The sequence below is a fragment of the Stegostoma tigrinum genome, chromosome X (genome assembly GCF_030684315.1).
Source record: "Stegostoma tigrinum isolate sSteTig4 chromosome X, sSteTig4.hap1, whole genome shotgun sequence".
Taxonomy (NCBI): domain Eukaryota; kingdom Metazoa; phylum Chordata; class Chondrichthyes; order Orectolobiformes; family Stegostomatidae; genus Stegostoma; species Stegostoma tigrinum.
Window position 1 is genome coordinate 3,356,570 of NC_081404.1, and position 22,586 is coordinate 3,379,155.

The window sequence follows — 22,586 nt, forward strand, 5'->3', positions numbered from 1 at the left end:
TACTCAGCACTGCATCTTTCACCAAACCTTCTTCCAGGCACATTCCAGAAAGGAATTGTGCCATGGTCTGTTTCTTACCGTAGCCACTTTGAGACTCCCGGACGCACAGGAATGATTTAATGAGGAAGCGGCCTTTCTGAATACAAGCCAAGCGAAAGGAAAGGTCTAAGTGCTAACCCTTGCTAAAATCGTGCCTACCCGGCGCCTTCCATTCGGGTTTCAACGATAGCCACGCTGCCGTCAATCCTAACGGGGTTGCTAAGCCACCGACATGTCCCGCCTTTCCAACGCCGGCCAATGAAACGACGCGACGCTTGGAAGCCAAAAGCCTATTGGTGAACACTGCCGCCTGTCAACTTCTGTTGCTAGGGGGCGGAGTGGGCGCTGGGGTCTGTTGATTTTTCTTGTGGGAGTGCTTGTCTTCTCTCCCCTCAGCCACCATCTCACTGCTTCCCCTCTCTCCAATTCAAAGTTGATCGTTTCTCGGTCTTGTTCATCACCCTCCCCACTAGTCGGGAGTGAAAGAGGCACTAATGGGAAGTTCTCAGAGCGCGACCCTTCCCGGCGGTAGGACCGGGGGCTTTCACGTTCTTCGGGTAGGTGTGAGGGCCGGATCGGGTGGGGTTCGCCGAGGAGCCTGGGGGCAGGCTTGGAGGCCTAGTTGGCCTTCCCCAATGATACAACCGATCTGATTGTATGTCTTTGTTTTAAAGCGGACATGAAAAGGGTTCTGAGCCGAGTCGTGTTTCAAATCTTGCCGTCTTTGCACGACGAGTAACGGAGACTAATCCTGCCGACGGTCTCCGCGTTAGGCAGTTTGGGTTTTTGTTTTATATGATTGGAGGGTACTGTTGAAAGGAATGAATGGGCTGCTGAATTGTATCTTCGCTGGTGTGCAATGGATCAGTGGCTGGTGTTGCTGCCTCATAGCACCAAGGACCTGGGTTTGATTCCACCCTCTGTGTGGAATTTGCACATCCTCCCCGTGTTTGCGTGGATTTGCTGCGGTTTCCCCGCACAGTCCGTAGACGTGTAGGTTAGGGTGGATTGGCCGCGCTAAATTGCCCGTAGCGTCCAGGGATGCGCAGGCTAAAGCCATGCGAATGCTGGGATGGGGTAAGGGGTGTGTGTTCGTGTAGAACCCTCTTCGGAGGGTCGGTGTGGGCTGGTGGGCCTGCTTCCACGTTGTAGGGATTCTAAGAAGCAAGCTGGAAATTTCCAAATGTGAACCACCAATTGCCTGATGTCAAATCTTTTATCTAATTATTTTTCTTATTGTGTGTATGCCTATATTTGAATAGCGAATACCGAGATAATCTTAACTCGGTTGGTTAGCTTGGCTACAGGACGTTTGTGAACCAGATGCATTTTTAACAATCATTTTGTAGTTTGATTGTCGTTACTGCGACTACTTTTGCTTTTTAAATTTTGGATTGACTTACCTAACTGAATTCAAATACCTCAACTGGCACGGTAGGATTTGAACTGCTGTCCTTTGATTATGAATCCACATCTCTGGATTACCAGCCCAATAACTCCTATGTTCCTATATCCTATGCATGTGTAATCCATCCCTTCTGTCTCCACTACAGCCGTGTTCTATGGTACTGAGCTAATCATGAATGTTTTTTGTTTCTATTCAACAAAGTAAATTCTGTTTTCAAGGCATGATTCTATCCCCAGCCTTGTCTCAGTCATGGTTTGCTGAGTTGGCGAATGATGCTGTTATTTTGTGCACCATCAAGACTTTGCATGAAAGTTTTCAGGTTCAAAATGCTGGGCTCAACAGTTTGTATAATAGTGTTTCTTCTTGGAATCTATGATTTAGGAGCATACAGATGCAATTAGAATTTAATTATATCGTTAAATATTCCCAACTGCTTTACCAACTGATATCCCTTTTTAAAATAATTGCATTTTAATGTTAGTGGTAAAATGAGTAGTAGCTCTTGCTGCAGAGTAACTCCTTTGTAAAATGTCTCCAGCAATACCTGTACTTTTGTTCAAAATAGATGGAATGATCCTGACATGGTAGTATCACTGCTAGTGTTGATCCATTAATGTTGGCCTCATTCCAGAGAAAGATATTTATGAAAAGATTTTGAATTTAATGACTTTATTTCTGCATCTCGCTATAAAATATACTGAAGCTACAAAAATAATGTTTATGTAATCATAAATTCCTACTGTACACTACAAAGTGCATCATGCCTGTATCTGGTGTCTGAAGAATTTTTCATTCTTCAGCTATTTTCCCCATAACCCTGCAAAATACATTTTTTTGGGTGTGTATCCCACTCCCTTTGGAAAGTTATGCAAATTTACCTAAATTCAGCCCAGATCATTTCCAGTTATAACCCATCACTTTATTTATTTAAAAAGTCTCATTTTAAATTATGCTATTTGGTTCCAAACTGAGCTACCAGTGGAAACTGTTTTTCCTCGTTGGATTAAAGTTGGTGTTACATCGATGGTAGTTTGTAGCTGCTTGGGTTTGCTATTAAAGACCCTGTGAATGGGGGATTGGGGTTACATGACTTCCTGTAAAGGTAAAGGGGTGGCAAGGTTGGTGTTTGTTGCCTGTCCTTGAACTGAGTGGCCATTTTAGGGGGTGGTTAAGAATCAGCCACATTACTGTGGATCTGGAGTCACATGTAGGCTTGACCAGATAAGAATGGTAGATTTTCTTTCCAAAAGGGCATTTGGTGAACTAGATGGGTTTTGCAACAATTGTTAGTTAAATGAGACTGAGACTAGTTTTCATTTCCAAGTTTTATAAACTGAAGTTAACTTCACCAGGGTTTGAATCCTGAGATAGGATTAGGATTTGATTTGCAGGTAGACAGCGCAGTGAAGGAGGTGTTTGGTACATTTGCCTTTATTGATCAGTGCATTGAGTATAGCAGTTGGGAGGTCATGTTACAGCTGTGCAGGACATTGGTTAGGCCACTTTTGGAATACTGTGTTCAATTCTGGTCTCCCTGCTGTTGTGAAGATGTTAAACTTGAAAAGGTGCAGAAAAGATTAATAAGGATGTTGCTGGGGTTTGAGGGTTTGAGCTATGGGGAGAGGCTAAATAGGCTGGGGCTATTTGCCTAGAGGGGTTGGAGGCTGAGGGGTGACCTTAGGGAGGTTTATAAAATCATGAGAGACATGGTTAGGGTGAATAGCCAAGATCATTTTCCCGGGATCAGGGAATCTAAAACTAGAGGGTATCAGTTTAAGGTGAGATGGGAAAGATTTAGAAGGGACCCAAGGGGCAACTTTTTCACACAGGGTGGTGTGTGAATGGAATTAGCTGCTGGAGGAAGTGGTGGAGGCTGGTACAATTACAGCATTTAAAAGGCATCTGGCTAGGTACATGATTAGGAAGGTTTTAGAGGGATCTGGGCCAAATGCTGGCAAATGGGACTAGATTTATTTAGGCTATCTGGTCAGCACAGATGAGTTGTGCTGAAGGGTCTATTTCCCTGTTGTACGATTCCAACTTAGTAATTTGAACCAGTGTCCCCGTAGTATTAGTCTGAGCCTCTGGCTGACTAGTTCAGTAACATTTGCACTATACCACCATCTTCCCACTGAAATAGGTATCACGTAGATCCTATTTGCTCATTCGATACAGTGTGGAGCTGGAGGTACACAGCAGGCTGACCTCCTGTGTTCCTCTAGCTCCACACTGTATTGGCTCTGACTTCCAGCATCTGCAGTTCTTGCTGTCTCCCATTTGCGCATTGACAGGGTTATTTTCTTCAGTCATTTGAACTTTTATTTCAGTAGGTCCAAGCTTTGTCGACAGATTTCAGAGCTGACTTGTTTTGACATTGCGTACACAAAGCTAAACACCATATAAATGCTTGCCATGAGATAGTGGGAACTGCCGATGCTGGAGAACCCAAGATAATAAAGTGTGGAGCTGGATGAACACAGCAGGCCAAGCAGTATCTCAGGAGCACAAAAGCTGACGTTTTGGGCCTAGACTGATGAAGGGTCTCGGCGTGAAACGTCAGCTTTTGTGCACCTGAGATGCTGCTTGGCCTGCTGTGTTCATCCAGCTTCACACTTTGTTGTCTTTAAGAAACTTGCAATGGCAAGCATTTGTGTTGGATTTCCAGTTTAAATGTCAGTTTTCTTTTGGCATAAGATAAAACACTTGGTACAGGCCTACACTTCACTGTTTCACAAAAGAGAGAAATAGAATGAGAGTACATTTTCTTGTGTCAACATGGCTCTGTCAGTGAAATAATCACCCCAGGCTCAGGTACTTGATGTTTCAAATCTGACAGTAGGCTTTGGGGATGTAATGTTAATTGACTGAACTCTGTCACTGGCTCACAGTCAAAAGCGACCTTGTTTGCTTTGATGATCTGTCGAAAAGCTGCCTAGCCTCTGTTTTGGCACATCTGTCCCCGCTTTCTATGTCTCACCATTAACTTCTGCCCTGTGCAGCAGTCACCTTTACAACCTCAAATTGTAGGACTTCCTGACACGGGAGAGAACCTACATGCATAATTCATTCAGTAACTGACTGAACCAGTTATGCATCCAGGTTCTCTTATATGATCACCTTGAGCAGTATTGTCTTGTTATCTCAAGTCATGTTCTGTTTGTACAGGAGAGTGTTGGCAACCCCAAATGTCTTTTTCTGCGAACTGACTAACCTTTATATTGCATAAAGAAATTGATGGCATTCCTCATCTTTAAATTTGAGGTGATTTGCTCTGCTTTCTGCCTCCTTCAACTCTAGTCTCCTCACTGACTGTGATCTCTTCCAGTTCCTATCTCCTAGAAATGTTTGCCTTTTTGTTTTCCAGGGTTGACTAGATTCATTTCCTTCTCATTTGACCCTTTCTTAGTTTGATCATTCCTAAATTCCTCAACACTTTTTATCCAATGTTCTTGGCAGCTGTTTCCCAGGCACCATCTTCTGTCAAGTCTCATTCATCCAGAGCTCTGCAGCTTGTGTCCTAGCTTACGTGATGTTCAATGCTGCTCTCAATCCCATCCTCACTGACTTTCACTGCCTGGCTGATTCCCCAGTCTATAGACACAAATCTGGACCTTGCTTTAAATACTGCAGTGCCTTGCTCAACGCAACCTGTGCAATCTTCCAACCCCATCCCTGAATACACTCTCTGGTTTGCTATGCTTCCTCCCTGTCTTCGCTGTCACTAACAGCAGCAGAGCTTTCAATTGCCCATTTGCATTCTGCTCAAATATTTCCTTTACCATCATTCTTCTTTCAGAAGAGCCTTCACCAAGCTGTTGCTTTCTGACAAGTTCCTTGACTTCTCTCCCTTTTGAATCTTTTGCTCCTTTTGAATTCCCTGTGCTGTAAATATTGCTGCATGGATCAGGTTGCTGTCTGTTGTGTTAAAGCTGAAATCTCAACTGTCAGTTCAGGTTGTTGTTGAGAATGGTAGTGAGTTGTGATGAAGGGTGCTCTCCTTCTGAATTGCAGTCATTTTTCTCTAAATTCCCAATATAACAGATCCATTGGATGTCAATCAGACTTGGCAAAAGGACGACCTCATTTGCCAACATTGCCCTTCTGTGGTGATTTGTGTTGTAAAGTGCTTCTGAGATATCTTAATTACTTCATAAACTGCTGTTAACTGTAAATAAATACAGAACTGAAACAGTTCTGTCGCTAATTGAGGCACTGTGTGTGGGAGCGTGCTGTGGAAAAACTTCCTGTGGATTATTGTGACTTGCTGCAGCACAATACAGTCATTGTGTACAGTGGACATGAGCTCTGTTACCATGCAAGGAATTGTTAAATGGAAAGACAGAAATGTTTTACATTCGCTTGTCCAAGAGGATGTTACAACCCTTTTTAGTAGAACTTTGAGTAATGAATCTTTTAAAGGAATTACATTTTCAGGAGCAGTTTTGCGGAACCGCAGCATGTGCCACCTGACCCAGTGCTGCAGAATAACACAGCAAGGATGTGCTATGATGTGATGACAGACTGGAGCTTGAGGGTTAAACTTGCCAAAGCTGTGAACTTGATTTGTTTCTAAGCTCCCCTGAATTTGGAAGTAACCCACCCCAGGCTAAGTGCCAAGTGGAGCTTTCCTGTGCGGATTTGTTTATCTTGTTAGGTGACGACGAAGTGGAAGAAAGCACTTTTAGTCGACAGTACTGTTCTGACAGAAATTCTGTTTTAGTCTATTTGAGAGGGGGATGGGCAACACATCAATGAGCCCTGCAGTGTTGGTTCTCTGAGCTAAACAAGTTGAAAAAACGGCTTTCCTCTGTAGTTTTAGACTGCGATTCAGACCTTCCACTGAGTCCAGGTGAATTGGAACTACTGGGATCCAACTGAATCTCCTGAGTGGTTATTTCCCTTTTGATCACGAGCTGGCAAGGTGCCAGCTGTGACTTGGTGGCAGACTTGGCTCTGAATCAGAACATTGTGCAAGTGCACTCCAGAGACTAGAGCCCAGAAATCCAGACTGGCACTTGTGCCAGAGGTGGGCACCGTATATCCTTGAAATGTTATCACATGCAAAATGTTATCAGCTAGTGATGTCATTTTTGTTTGTGAGAGCTTGCTGTCCACAGATTGACTATTGTGTCTCCACTTTTTCAAAAGTGATGCATTCAAAAGGCCTTCATTAACTGTAAAGTGCTTTCTGAAGTTGTGAAAGGCATTGTATAATTTTTTAGGTTTCCTTTCTTTCTCCCTCATTCCATTTTTCATGATGGTATTAGCTTACCTCTCTGCATGGCTAGAAGGCACAGCTATTTTCTTTTACACAGATTAATTCTTGGATTAGGCAAGGAGCCCATTTAGCCCATCACGTCTGTGCTGGCTCACTGGAAGATAAACTCATCTAGCCCCAATGCCCTGCCTTTTCTCTTTAGCCTTGTGTTTCAAACAATTATCCAGTTTTTTTTTTGTTGAAGGCCTTGACTGAATCAGCCTCCTCCATGCACTTTGTTCTTCAGATCCTAGCTATATGCTGTGTACAAGACGCACTGCAACAACATTCCAAGGCTTCTTCAACAGCATCGTCCAAAGTCATGACCTTTATTGTCATTGATTTTTAAGGAATTTGTGATCACAGTTAACTAATATAGGCAGTCAACACTTTGTTGCAATTTTCTGATAGCTTATTGAGTTTAGGAAGCAGCAGTTTAGATGTAAGATAGTAGGAACTGCAGATGCTGGAGAATCTGAGATAACAAGGTGCAGAGCTAGATGAACAGAGGAGGCCAAGCAGCATCAGACGAGCAGGAAAGTTGACGTTTTGGGCCTAGACCCTTCTCCAAAAAAAATTTTTCTGAAGGCAGGTCTAGGCCCGAAACTTCAGCTTTCCTGCTCCTCTGATGCTGCTTGGCCTGCTGTGTCCATCTAGCTCTGCACCTTGTTATCTTAGCTTAGATATGATAAATTTTTAAATTAGATAAAAAAAGTATGCCACTGTGACAATTTAGGATTATACACTGATACCAGAGGGGACACAGGTTGTAGTGCAGAGTCTGTTGGCCTCATTTAAGGTTGTGGGGACAAAACCCTGCTATCTAGCTGGAGTGTTGAGGACCCTTCCCTGGCTCTTTCTCCTCTTCTCCCAGCTCATCTTCCAGCTGAAGAAGATAGCCCTCTGAGGATTGCTCAGTAAGGACTGTCGCCCACAGGGGCCACCTGATGAGACCTGCGCAGTGAGGGCTCGTGCCTACAAGGTCCATCGTGCTTACAAGGTCCAGGTGCTGATCGAAATGTCCTATTTCTAGGGGCAGTTTATGAACCCTTTGATCAATGGCCATGGGTTAGCTGCTCACCAGATGACCATTGTCCCTTTGCCTGCCTTCATCTGACGGTCAGTTAACCATTTTTAAGAACAAATGCTACTTATTTTCAAAAACAATATGCTGATAATAGGGTATCTTTGCCATTTAAATTATTGATGCCAGTTCTATGGGGCACCATGACCTCTGCGTTTCTTACATTCTTCCCTTTTTTTTGTTTGCTAGAATTCGGAAAGTTAATTACTATTGTAATAGCTGTTAAATTACATCTCACTCTGCACAGTAAGTATGAGGGGAATTCAGTTTTTACAGGATTGCGATATCCAGCAGCTTCTCAAAGGACCAGGCCAGCAGATACATGGCTACACCACCACTTAGAAGTTACCCTCCAAGCCATACCCTCTTGACTTGGAACAATATCGCCATTCCTACACACCACGTACAGTACAGTAATGATTCAAGAAGGCAGTCCATAGCCACCATCTTGAGGGTGATTTGGGAGGGGCAATAAATGCTGGGCTAGCCAGGGATGCCCATATCCTGCAATTTTAAAAATAATTCATATTGTGAGCCCTGAGTTTTCCAGCTTTTTTTAATTCTTCTTTGATTTCTAGAAATCACAGTATTTTCTTTTAAGATTAAAGCTCAGTCTTTATCATGTTTTCCCTGAGACTTTAGGTGGCCTGTGCTGTCAGAAATTCCCTCAGTTACTCAGCTGTTGAAACTGGCTGATTCAATGGACCTGAGTTGCAAGCAGTACATGTAATGTAGAGGTTTTTTTCATAGTTTGCATGACTCATTACCACCTTTTAATGAGCTTATCTCACTGAGGCAGCATGGTGGCTTAGTGGTTAGCACTGCTGCCTCACAGTGCCAGGGACCTGGGTTCAATTCCACGCTTGGGCGACTGCCTGTATGGAGTTTGCACATTCTCTCTGTGTCTCCATGGGTTTCCTCCCGGTGCTCCGGTTTCCTCCCACAGTCCAAAGATGTGAGGGTTAGGTGGATTGGCTAAATTGCTTGTAGATTATTTAGGTTATGGGGGGATGGGTCTGGGTGGGATGCTCTGAGGGTTGGTGGGGACTTGTTGAGCTGAAGGGCCTGTTTCCATACTGTAGGGATTCTATGAATCATGGAAGAGGGCTTAATAAGATAGCTAGTAAAAGCTAACCCCTTGTTGGGGACTCTTTAAAATTTAGGTTGAACATGAGAAATTTCTTCACTAAAGAGGTTGTGAATTTTTAGAATTCTGTATCCCAGAGGTTTGTTGATGCCCCGTGTTTCGATGTATTTAAGGCTAAGAGAATTGGGGAATCAAGGGGTGTGCAAAGTAATTGGACAGTGAAGTTGGAAAGTCCAAGATCAGTCATAGTGAATGACAGAGCAGACTTACTAGACTCTCTTTGATCTACTTCTCCTGTCTCTTGTGTTCATGTGATTTAGAAGCAAGAATAATCAGGTCTCATTCAGTGACTGATATAATCTAGTTTGCGTTTTGCTTCTCCAGTTTTACTGCTTTTGTGCTCTGCTGCTGTCTCCTAACTTTCCCAAACTGACAGAACAGTAAGCTCAGCTTGATGGCTGGGCCTTTTTGAATTGTGTAGTGGACCTGCATCCCACTGAAGGCTCGTTTGCACTGAACAGTCACTTAAATTGTTACACAATACACATGAAACACCCAGCTGCAGATCTGGCCTTTATTGTTCAGTACATTGAGTATAGCAGTTGCAATGTCATGTTGCAGCTGTACAGGTCATTGATTAAGCCACTTTTGGAATTCTGCATTCAATTCTAGTCTCCCTGCTATAGGAAAGGTGTTGTGAGACTTGAAAAGGTGCAGAAAAGTTTTACAAGGATATTGCTGGGGTTTGAGGATTTGAGCTATTGGGAGAGGCTGAATAGGCTGGGGCTATTTTCCTTGGAGTATTGGTGGCTAAAGGGGGACCTTAGGGATGTTTATAAAATCATGAGAGGCATGGATACAGTGAATAACCAAGGTCTTTTTCCCAGGTTCGGAGAGCCTAAAACTAGGAGGCCTGGGTTTAGGGTGAGGGGGAAAGATATAAAAGGGACCTAAAGGGTAACTGTTTCACTCAGAGTGTGGTGCGTGTATGGAATGAGCTGCCAGAGGAAGTGGTGGAGGCTGGTACAGTTACAACTTTTAAAAGGCATCTGGATGTGTACATGGATAGGAAGGGTTTAGAGGGAATTGGGCCAAATGCTGGCAAATGGAACTAGATTAATTTAGGATAGCTGGTTGGCATGGCCGAGTTGGACCGAAGGGTCTGTTTTCACGCAGTACCACTTTCTGACTCTACCCTGCATTCTGTATCATGAAGTGTAATTTTGGTTATCTGCACTGCACTTTACTGTTGTGCCTCTAAGGAAGTTGTGGTTGTCTGTATTTTCTTTGAATGGTTTAATTTTAGAAGGCTGGCATTGTGGTACAAATTAACGGTCACTAAATTGTTGTTACTTTCTAGGAAAATGTTATTCACTGATGTTGTAGACTTGCTTGCCGAGCCGGTGTGTTTAATTGAAGACGTTTCGTCACCCCTCTAGATAATATATAAAACAAGTGGGATCACCGGAGGCACAATGACAGTGTTACCTGGCAGGGTGACGGAACATCTACAATCAAACACACTGGCTCGGCGAGCAAGTCTACAACCTCATCCACAACCCGAGCTACAAATTGCCAAAAACTTTAAATGTTCTCACTAGCTGCCTTGGACTGGTCTTCATCCATGTAACTGGCAAGTGGATCGCAGTAGGATGTTTATCACCTTAATGCCGTTTACATTTCTTTTTAGCCTGAAAACAATGGGCTGTGTAAGATGATTAAAGCAAGTTACTGATGGTGCATATATTTGGAAAGCTGGGGGGAATGTTAAAATTTGGAGCTGTAAATAGAAACTAGCTAAAAGGAGTCTCTGTATCTGGACAGTATTTAGAATATTTAACCTGCTACCATGTTGTAGAGGTAAATGCAATAGAGAGTTTTTAATTAAGAGGCTAGATAAGCAAATGATGGAGAAAGGAATAGGCTACGTTGATAGGATGAGATGGCTTATGCAGAGAAGTGAATCTTAAACACCAGTACAAACCAGTTGGACTGAACACCCAGTTTTCTGTGCTATATGTTCCATGTAACATTGTTAGTAGACTGTTCAAAAATAAATGCCTTTTGTAGCTCTCTTGATGGAAGTGTCTACACGGGTGAGATGCAGTTTATATATTTTTTGTAATCAACCTATTCAGAGATGCCAACATGCATCTCTGAAGCAAGTAGTACTTTAACCTGGGCCCCTTGGCTCAGTGATAGGGGCAGTACCACTGCACCACAAGATCCCTACCTGAGATGCAGTTTATGCCCATCTCAACAAGCCCAACTAGTTACTACTGTAGCAAACAATCCACTTAAGTCAAATCATTCAGTTCTACTTTGGTCTAGTTAATTAACATTGAACAGTCTTCAGCCATTCACGTCTTAATTTCTCAAATGTTAATCTCAATTTTGCCTCCCTCATGGTTGATGGTTATTGGGTCTGTGCCCAGAAAATTAGTCTTATGCTATAAGCACCTGTATTATCAGTTTAAGGTTCACTGCAACAAACATGAACTGCCAAAATATTCTTTCTGGTGAGTTGTTGATGTCTCACAATTTAATAAGATTGGCCTGCCTGAACTCTGCTTTCCCTGGAGTTGGTGATTCCATTGGATTCCAAAGGTTATACTGCAAGGAGAGATTAAACAAAATATTTTTATTAAAAGAATTATTCCCTAGAATTTAGAAGGTTAAAGGATGGGTTGATCAAACTTTTCATAATATTAATGGGAGCAAAGGGAATAGAATGGAAGAAACTTCTTCCTATAGTTGGAGAATCTGGAATTAGAAAGTGTAATGTTTTTCTTAAAAAAAAGCTAAACCTTTCATGTCCAAAATTAGAAAACATTCCTTTAGGGAAACAGCAATTGTTGGTTAGTTTAAAATATGAAATCGATGATGTTAGCCAAAAGCGTTTAGGTTAATGAGGCAAGAAGTTGTAGGTCAGCCACAAGCTCTTTGAATGATTGCAGTCCAGGGCTAAGTGGCCTCCTGCTTTGTTCATATTAAACCCAAGCGAGGCAGAACATTAGGAGCTGCTTGTGCACATGTGAATTTCATGTCTTGGTCAGGTTTGTGAACACCATTAGCTGATCTGAAGTGTGAGAGTGGTGCATAGAGTATATTCTTGAAATAGGAATATAGACAGAAGAAAAAGTACTTCAAAAGTTCTGCTTCTTTAAATTCACATCTTTAAGTACAAGGGAGCCTGGTCATTTGTTTGTGATACAATGTTTTATTTTTCTCTGAGCAGGTGCAGGAGAACTCTCCGGGATACTGGGCTGGTCTAGAACCGTTCTTCGACTTTATCATTTCGGCTGGTGATACAAGGCTGGTGAGTTTATGTTCTTAACATTTTGGCACATGCCCCGTTTGTATTAACTTATATCTGAAGTTTTGCTGTTTCAGTAATAACGGTTGTTGTCAAAAATGTCCCATCAGTCTTTCCTTTAGAAAGGGGGAAACCCAAAGGAAAAAGAACTCTTCTTGTTGATTAATCCTTGTTTTCTGCGATAGTTTTGTTCTGTTGTTTTCTGTCAGTATTACATTTACCCATTCATTTAATTGAACTCTGTTCTCCAAGCTAGGCAGCACTGCAGCCTGTCAATGTGCTACTATCTTCTGGTGTGTCTTCCACATAAGATTTTCACTACATTGCCAACTGCCTTGGAGATTCTTAAGTCTAGCATTGCAGTCTGCTTTGATGTCTCTTGTGGCTACAAGAGCAGTTCAGGGTGCAGAGTCCTGCAGCAAGTAACTCACTTTCTGATTCCCCAAAGCCTGTATCCCATCAACAAGCCGCAAGTCAGGAGTGTGATGGAATATTCCCCACTTGCCTGGATGGGGACTACTTGAAGCTTGACACCATCCAGGGCAAATATCCATTCCCTTCGCCACCAACACTCAGTAGCAGCAGTGAGTACCATGTGCACCTTCCAAACCCGCAGCTACTCCCACTTGAAAGACAAGGGCAGCAGATCCATAGGACCACCGCCCCCTGACTTGGAAATATATTACCATTTCTTCTGTGTCACAGGGTCAAAGTCCTGGAATTCTCTCCCTAACAGTATTGTGGGACTTCCTACAGCTCATGGACTGCAGTGGGTCAAGAGGGTATCTTACCACCATCTACTCAAGGGTAACAAGGGATGGATAATAAATGCCCACACCCAACAAGCAAATGTTTAAAAAAAACTTGTACAAATGAACTGAATGTTTGACTGACTTGCCATGGAGATTGCTTCAGTGTTTTCGGGAAGGGGAGGACAGAAATACCTTTTTGAGTTGCCCAGTACTAGAAACACCATTGCCATCTCTAGACTGTTACAGAGTCTTCATTTCCTGTTAGTGTAATATTGACATGTTGAAACACAAAAGCAACATACATGAAATCATGCTGGACAAGGTTGATAATTTTGACTCAAAATTTGACTGCCCCATTTGTGGGGTGACTGATAGGAGACTTGGTGTTTTGGGCCAAAATTCTCAACAGCTCATTCTGGGAATTTGTGCTTCAAAGCAAGGAGGAGAATCTCTAGACGACTTTTTGCTGTATTTGGCATACATGGGTTCATTACTATTGAAGTGTTTCATATTCATATCTGAGACATTAATGATAGTTGACTTGGCTTATAGAAGGATTTTTTGTGCATCTGTTGGGGTAAGGGGTGTGGGGGTGGTGCAGGTGTTACTTGTATTACTTGTGGGTTCCACCTTTTCCAATAGGTGCAGGCAATGCTATACAGCACTAATGCAACTGTGTTTTCTATTTCTCAAACTGTTGCTTCTCAGCTTACTCCACTGAACATCCTGGTCATTTTAGAATTTCCCCTTTCCCATCTCTCCTGATGGATGGATGCCTGATACAGCTCCAACAAACCACCTGCTTTGGTCAAGGGGTGTATGTGCATACATTAATTAATTCTACTATTCTCTGTGAAGTATGGAACTTCAGAATCCGTAGCAATTAATTTTGCTCATCTCTTCCTTGCATGGGACTCGTGAGCAGTTTTATGCTGATCTGTGCAGTGACTTTGAACCTTGTGTCATGGGTCTTCAAATTCCTTCTCTTACGTGGAAGGAAGCAGGTTTCTTTTTGGATGTTTGGGACACTATTCTATGTCAGTAGAAGTGCTACTGCTGTGTGTGACAGACTATTGTGTGACATTCAGTTTCTCAATTACCATTTCTACTGAAGTCAGTTAACCCTGTGTAGACTGGGGTCAAACTTGAGTCCTTCCTGGTTGTGCAGTGGTAAATTTTTCCCAGTTGGTCCACTTATTTTTTCTAATCCACTTTTCTTCCTTTCAGGATAAAGATGACAATGTTCTGAGGGATCTATTACTAGGGCATGTGGAAAAGTCCCTCAAAATGGCCATTTACAATACCAAGACACAGGCTGTTCGCGAAGTTAGTGCAACACCCAGTAATCTATGGGGTGGACAGGGCTTGCTCGGTGTCAGCATTCGCTTCTGCAGCTTTGAAGGCGCAAATGAGAACGTTTGGCACGTTTTGGTATGTAAAGTGCTTCCTAAGTATGTTTTGATGCTGTGCCCAAGTGAGGTAATCTTGCCATGCTCTCACTAAGTGTCTACAGTGGTGTAATTCTGCCTTGAAAGCAATGGCGATAGGTTTCTATTGATGTGAGCAGAAATCAAATTTGTATCAGATTATGGTTAAAACGCTTCACTGAAGAGTTAAACAACATGATAGTATATAATCTCTGGAGATATGTATCTTAAAATTACTTTGTAAACATTGGAGGGCATTGTAACCCTGCACTTTTCCTGTAACAGGGAATGCTTCTTACTTCAAAGTTGGCCTTGTACTTTTTTTTAACCCCCAATCCTGTGACTTTCCTGCCAACTGCAGAATTGTGTGAAATGTTTTTGGTAATAATGTGGGGGCTTCTGGGCTGGGGAGGGACTGAAAAGTTGTCAAGAGCAGAACCAGCTGAAAGGAAGCAAAGGCAGCTGAGCAAAATCTACTGTGAAGGCTGGTTGTTTGACTGGCAGAACGTGAATGGCCCCTGTGGGCCTATAAAATCCTTAAGTTTGAAGGGAAGCCTGCAGGCTGCTCTTCCTATCCATTTCAGACTGGCTACTTTACACCAATGATGGAGCAAAATCTGAAATACTTCCAAAGTATTTCAGTGGCTTTCAAGTAATTTCACAGAATTGCTGTAGCACCAGAGGAGACCATTTGGCTTGTCATGTCTGTGCTGTCTCTCTGAAGGAGCCATTCACTTAGTGCCACTCTTTGTCCTGACCCCACTCCAACCTTCGCCCTTTGACCCTGCATATTCTTCTTTTTCCAATAATGATGCAGTGTCCTTTTGAACGCCATACTTAAATCTGCTTCCCCACATTCTTGGCCAGTGAATTCCAGATCTTAAGCACTTGTGTTTAAAAAACAAAGTATAAAATCAAGAAGTCTAGTATGAAGAACAGACAGGGCCAGGTTAATGAATATGGCAGGACTGGTGGTCTGAAGTGTTTTTATTTTTTTTATTTTATTGCAAGGAGCATGAAATAGGTGAGCTGAGAGTCTGGATTAGTACGTGGGACTACAATGTTGTTGCCATTACAGAAACTCAATTGAGAGAAGGGCAGGACTGGCAGCTCGATATTCTAGGGTTTAGATGTTTCAGGCATGATAGGAATGTAACAGGGCTGAGGACATTGCATTACTGATTAAGGAGAATGTTACAGCTGTGAAAAGAGAGGATCTCTCTGAGGGCTCATTCTGCACAGCCACATGGGTAGAACTCCGGGAATATAACAAGGTGCAGTCACTATGATGGGGTTATTCTATAGGCCTCCCAATAGCCAGTGCGAATTAGAGGAACAGATATGCAAACGGTCATGAAATTTAGTAAAAACAACAGGGTTGTGGTAGTGGATGATTTTAATTTCCCTGATATACACTGTGACTTCCTTGGTGCTAGGACTTAGATGTGGCAGAATTTGTTAGGTGCACCCAGGAGGGTCTCTTGAAACAACGTGTAGATAGTCCAACTGGGAAGGGGCTGAACTAGACCTTGTATTGGACGACGATCCTGACGAGGTGATTGAAATTTCAGTGGAGCAAAGTTTTGGGAGCAGAGATCATAATTCTGTAAGTTTTAAGATTGTACTGGAAAAGGATAAGACTGGCCCTCCGGTAAAATTGCTAAATAGGGGGAAGGCTAATTACAACAGCATTAGGTAGGAACTGGAGACATTTGATTGGGAGCAGTTGTTTGAAGGTAAATCCACACCTGACGTGGGAGTCTTTTAAAAGCCAGTTGACCAGAATTCAGGACCAGCATATCCCTGTGAGGATGAAAGATAAGATTTGGAAACATTGGATGTTGAGAGATGTAGTAAGTAAAAAGAAAAAGGAAGTAGATGTAAGGTTTAGGAAACAAATCAAAGGAGACCCTTGAGTATAAAGGAAGCAGAAAAGAGCTTAAATTAGGAAAGCTAGAAGGGGCTGTGAAATGTCCTTGGCAAGTAGGATCAGGGACAATCCCAAGGCATTTTATATGTATATTAGGAGCAAGAGGGTAACTAGGGAAACGGTAGCTCCACTCTAGGACAAAGGAGAGAATTTGTGTAGAGCTGGAGAAAGTGGATGAGGTCCTTTAATGAGTACTTGGCATTGGATATTCACCAGGGAGAAAGATATGGATGGTAGTATGTTTAGAGAGGGTTATGTTGATATTCTAGGACATGTCGATGTTAAGGAAGAGGAGGTGCTGGGTGTCTTGAAAAGCATTAAGGTCGATAAGTCCCCAGGACCTGACCAGGATCCTGAAGCAGACAAGGGAGGAGACTGGGGCCTTGACAGAGATCTCTGTATCTTCTTTAGTCAGAGGTGAGGCCCCAGAAGACTGGAGAATAGCCGATGTTGTTCCTTTATTCCACAGCGGCATCAAGGATAATCCAGGAAATAATAGTGGTGAGCATTCCAGCAGTGGCAGGGAAATTATTGGAGAAGACTTTTAGTGATAGAATTTACTTGTATTTGGAGAAGAATGGACTTATTAGGGATAGTCAGCGTGGCTTTATCCAGGGAGGCCTTGTCTCACAAAGTTGTTCCAGTTCTTTTTTGAGGAAGTGACAAAGATGGTGGAGGGTAGGACAGACGATGTAGTCTACATGGACTTTACTAGTGCATTTGACAAGGTTCCTCATGATTGACTGGTCCAGAAGATTAAATTGTATGGAACCCATGGTGAGTTGGCAGTTTGGATCAAAATTGGCTTGGCCAAGGAGGACAGAGGGTAATTGTGGAGGGGGTGTTTTTCTGTTTGGCTGTCTCTGACCAGTGGTGTTCCGCAAGGATCAGTGCTGGGACTTCTTTCTTTGTAATATGTATACACATGATTTAGGTGATTGGTCTGATTAGTAAGTTTGTAGATGCAATGAAAATTGGTGGAGTTGTGGTTAGTGAGGAAGGCTGTGAAAGGATGCAGCAGAATATAGATCAGCTATAAGGACTGAAGAAATGGCAGATGGAGTTTAACCCAGACAAGTGAGGCGATGCATTTTGGAAGGTCACACGTAAGAGAAAAGTGTAATGTGAATGGGGACCCTTAGGAGCATTGATATACAGAGGGATCTTTGGGGTACAAGACCATAGCTCCCTGAAAGTGGCAGCACAAGTGGGTACGGTGGTAAAGAAGGCATATTGCCATGCTTGCCTATGTCAGTCAAGGTATTGGATAGAAAGGTTGGCGAGTCATGTTGCAGCTGTCTCAAGCTTCAGTGAGGCCCCATTTGGAGTAGTGCATGCAGTTCTGGTCACCACACTATAGGAAGGATGTGGAGGCTTTGGAGAGGGTGGAGAAGCGATTTCCCAGGATGTTGCCTGGATTGGAGTGTATTGGCTATAAGGAGAGGCTGGATAAACTTAGATTGTTTTCACTAGAGCATCAGAGGCTGAGGGGTGACCTGATAGAAGTATGTAAATTATGAGAGGCGTAAATAGGGTGTGTAGTTAGTCTTTTCCCAGGATGGAAATGTTAAAAACTAGGGGGTATAGGTTTAAGGTGAGAGGGGGCATCTTTTTGTTAAGAGGCTGCTAAGCTCCTGGAATGCACTGCCGTGGGAGGTGGTTGAAACAGATATGATAGCGGCGTATTTAGACAAACACATGAATAGACAGAGAATATAGGGATAGGAACCATATATAGCCAGATGGGATTAGTTTCGAATGGCATCATGGTTAGCACAGACATAGTGGGCCGAAGGGCCTGATCCTGTGCAGTACTGTTCTATATTCCTTGTTCTTTTTCCTCATGTCACCATTGCTTTTTTTTTTGCCAATCACCTTCGAGCTGTATGGTCTGCTTCTCGACCCTTCCACTATTGAGAACACTTTCTCCTACTTACTCTGTCCAAACCCCTCATGATTTTGGATACCTCCATTAAATCTCTTGGACCTCTCTCCAAGAAGAATAGCCTCAACCTCTTCAATCTATCCATAAAACTGCAGTTCCTCATCCCTGGGCCTGATATTGTGGATCTTTTCAGCACACTTTTTTACATCCCTTTGTATCCTTTATGAAGTGTAGTACCCAGAACAGTGGACTGAGTTCCAGTTGTGTGTGTTTTTGGACTCCTAATGTCTTGAAAGGTACTATAGAAATCCAACTTCTACTGTTTATTTTCTATTTGTTCCCTTTCTCATCTTTCACCTCCTGTTTGACTTGAATTCTTTGGTCCCTGTGCCTCTGAGTATTAGAAGGATGTTGTGGCAACAAAGCTGCAAGTTTGCTTTTACGTACTGGGCCACAATTTGCTGTGGCTACGCATATACTGTTAGTCACACTTGCGTAGTTAGGCTTTTAATTTTTTTTTCTGCATGGCAAAATGCTGAAAGTGTGAGCCAGTGAACATCACAGCAGGTGAAGTCATAAGACCATAAGACATAGGAGTGGAAGTAAGGCCATTTGGCCCATCGAGTCCACTCCGCCATTTAATCATGGCTGATGGGCATTTCAACTCCACTTTCCCGCACTCTTCCCCATAGCCCTTAATTCCTAGCAAGATCAAGAATTAATCAATCTCTGCCTTGAAGACATTTAACGTCCCGGCCTCCACTGCGCTCCGTGGCAATGAATTCCACAGGGCAACCACTCTCTGGCTGGAGAAATGTCTCCTCATTTCCATTTTAAATTGACCCCCTCTAATTCTAAGGCTATGCCCACAGGTCCTAGTCTCCCCGCCTAATGGAAACAACTTCCCAGCGTCCACCCTTTCTAAGCCATGCATTATCTTGTAAGTTTCTATTAGATCTCCCCTCAACTTTCTAAACTCTAATGAATACAATCCCAGGATCCTCAGCCATTCATCATATGTTAGGCCTACCATTCTAGGGATCATCCGTGTGAATCTTCGTTGGACACGCCCCAGCGCCAGTATGTCCTTCCTCAGGTGTGGGGCCCAAAATTGGACACAGTACTTTAAATGGGGCCTAACTAGAGCTTTATAAAGTCTCAGAAGCATGTTGCTGCTTTTATATTCCAACCCTCTTGATATAAGTGACAACATTACATTCGTGGACTCTACCTGCAAGTTAACCTTTAGAGAATCCTGGACTAACACTCCCAGATCCCTTTGTACTTCAGCTTTATGGATTTTCTCACTGTTTAGAAAATAGTCCATGCCTGTATTCTTTTTTTCCAAAGTGCAAGACCTCACATTTGCTCACATTGAATTTCATCAGCCATTTCCTGGACCACTCTCCTAAACAGTCTAAATCTTTCTGCAGCCTCCCCACCTCCTCAGTACTACCTGCCTGCCCACCTAACTGCGTATCATCGGCAAACTGTGCCAGAATGCCCCCAGTCCCTTCATCCAGGTCATTAATATATAAAGTGAACAGCTGTGGCCCCAACACCAAAGCCTGCGGAACACCACTTTGTCACCGGCTGCCATTCCAAAAAAGAGCCTTTTATCCAGACTCTCTGCCTTCTGTCTACACAGCCAATCCTCAATCCATGCCAGTAGCTCACCTCGAACCCCATGGGCCCTTACCTTACTCAGCAGCCTCCTGAGAGGCACCTTATCAAAGGCATTTTGGAAGTCGAGATAGATAACTTCCGCTAGGTTTCCCTGATCTAACCTACTTGTTACCTCTTCAGAGAATTCGAACAGGTTTGTCAGGCATGATCTCCCCTTAGTAAATCCATGCTGACTTGTTGTAATTCGACCCTGCACTTCCAAGAATTTAGAAATCTCATTCTTAACGATGGATTCTAGAATTTTACCAACAACTGAGGTTAGGCTAATCGGCCTGTAATTTTCCATCTTTTGTCTTGATCCTTTCTTACACAAGGGGGTTACAACAGCAATTTTCTGATCATCTGGGACTTTTGAAAGGTCACAACCAACACCTCAGCTATTTCCTCAGCCACCTCCCTCAGAACTCTAGAATGTAGCCCACCGGGGCCAGGAGATTTATCAAGGACATACTATAACTGAGTAAATAGGGTGAACAACCACACGACACGTTAACCGAACAGTCTGATAGATTGTGAAATTAATAGTGCATGGAATGAAAAAGACATGTAAATTAGAGTAGCCAAATTATATGGGGAAGGCAGTGTTGATGTTCACTGTCAGCAGAGTTACCTGGCAATAATTAACATATTATCATGCTGTAAAATATACTTGGGCTGGAATGGATGATGCTTAACTTTCTGTAAAACATGGTACTGCAGATGCTAAAGATCTGAAACAAACAGAGAAATTGCTGGAGAAACTCAGCAGTTCTGGCAATATCTGTGGAGACTGCGTCTCCTTAAGTCTGTTCATCTCCACAGATGCTGCTAGACCTGTTGAGTTTCTCCAGCAATTTCTGCATCTGTTTCTAAACTTTATGTAGTGTGTTTACTTTGATATGACTGCGCAAATGCAGCAATTTTATACCAGATTCTATGCCTTTCAATGGTAACTAAATAATGAGGCTGAAATATTTCTTTACAAAGGTCTTGGTGCAGATGCACAGCACAAGTCAGACAGCAACTTTAAGGTACACAAGTTTTTTGTGTGTGTGTGTGGTAATGCTCTGCCTCTTGTTAAATAGCTGGCTGATGTGTGCCAAATTTACCCATGAAGCGGTGCTATTTGGGTCATGTACCAAGTGGGAACAATTTTTCAAAACACAAGTATGAACTGTCTTGTGATACTTAACTCACTTGGTTGAGGGTTTGTAAGAGTCACTTGCTTTGTCTGTCTGTAGGAATATTTTGTTTGTATTTACACAATGTGGCTCTTTTTCAGGAAGTGGAGCCCAATTCCCCTGCTGCACTGGCTGGCTTGAGACCATACACAGACTACATAATTGGAGCTGAAGCAATCCTCCGTGAGGTAGCTGCACAATGTTTCCTTTTCCTTTTGTGGAGGTTATTGGATTTCTGTGTGTAAACCAACAATTCATTAACCTTTTGAGGTTGGGATTCAGTATCAATAAGCTTGTAGACTGCAAAAATGTTTCTTCTTAAGCCAAAATTGTCAGAGCAATTATTAAGCTACAGAAGACACAAAAGTCTGGAAATTGGAAGCCTGAAATAAAAACAGAAAACATATGCATCGTAGGAGTGCCTCTTCTAAGTGGCAGAAGGCGCATAAAGGTGTAGGCTGCTCCAGCAGGCAGTGCTCTGAGACCTCCAAGCAACTGCTTTCCAACTGTGGGGAGAGTGGATTGAACCACCCCTCGGGCATTCAGTGAAGTGGCGGCTGCTAAGTGCTATGCTGGGGTAAAGGGTTCGGTGCTATCAGTGTTGTCTCCAGTCCGAATTCAGCCTGGAGCCATTATCTATCTCCTGCCAGTCATGAGCTACCTGGCTGCACTGCTCAATGGCTACTGCTACTTTACCAGAAGTCTCATGCCAACAGGTTATAGTCCCAACAGGTTTATTTGAAATCACAAGCTTTCATAGCACTGCTCCTTTGTCACTTCACCTGAACATGTGATTTCTGACTTTGTCTACCCAGTCCAACACCGGAACCTCCACATCACGGCTATTTTACCAGCTCTTGCCCCTGCTTCTGGATTCTCAGTCTCTAGTTCCTCTAGTGTGCGGAAATTTGGTGTTGGGTGTTTGCACATGCGCAGACAGAGATGTTATTATTGCATAGAACATAGTGATGTTGACTGTGCAGATGCTGTCTGGATCAGGACATTCATTACCAGTAACTAATGTCTCCAGGCCCATTTGCTCATGCAGAGGTGGCCATTTTGATGGCTGTCTTGACATTCTGGCAAATTGCTCTGAGCAAAAAATGCTGGGAATGCTGATCAGGTCTGACAGCATCTATGTTCTTCTGCAAAAATGGATTCTCATGAAGATTCTTTTGCTCTTCGCAGACTGCTAGACAAGCTATGGAAAGCCTCTAATTTGCAAATTAGTTGCTTGGCACACCTTTTTGCCACTGGGACGATCAGGGTGTGAAATGCTTGTCCTTGCTGTTATGGCCTCTGTCTGTTACACCCTTAAATGTCTCTCGTTAACCAATGCACCCTAAATGGCTTTGTGTGCAAAACATTGTGGTACTCGGATTTTGGAGGCAAACCAGGGCAGTGGTTTTTGCTTTGTGAGGTGTATGTACTGTACTCGGGCTTTTGCAATGGCATGATATATTTCAATGCACTTATTCCAATATGTAAAATAAGAATGTTTGTTGTTGTAATCGAGTAGGAACAGGAGATGCAACGTGGTGCTCTGTTAATGCGT

The 22,586-nt window shown here is 43.0% G+C and overlaps 1 protein-coding gene across 3 annotated transcripts in view; it reads left to right on the top strand.

Moving 5' to 3' along the window:
- Positions 1 to 379: 379 nt before the first annotated feature.
- LOC125448277 (Golgi reassembly-stacking protein 2-like) overlaps positions 380 to 22,586 on the top strand; it is a 47,305-nt gene continuing 25,098 nt past the window's right edge. For all 3 annotated transcript variants that reach the window (XM_048523450.2, XM_048523452.2, XM_048523453.2), the window contains exons 1-4: positions 380 to 596; positions 12,114 to 12,194; positions 14,171 to 14,374; positions 21,133 to 21,219. In XM_048523450.2, coding sequence (XP_048379407.1) covers positions 534 to 596; positions 12,114 to 12,194; positions 14,171 to 14,374; positions 21,133 to 21,219 — 435 coding nt within the window. In that variant the 5' untranslated portion in view covers positions 380 to 533. The remainder of the gene's footprint in view (positions 597 to 12,113; positions 12,195 to 14,170; positions 14,375 to 21,132; positions 21,220 to 22,586) is intronic.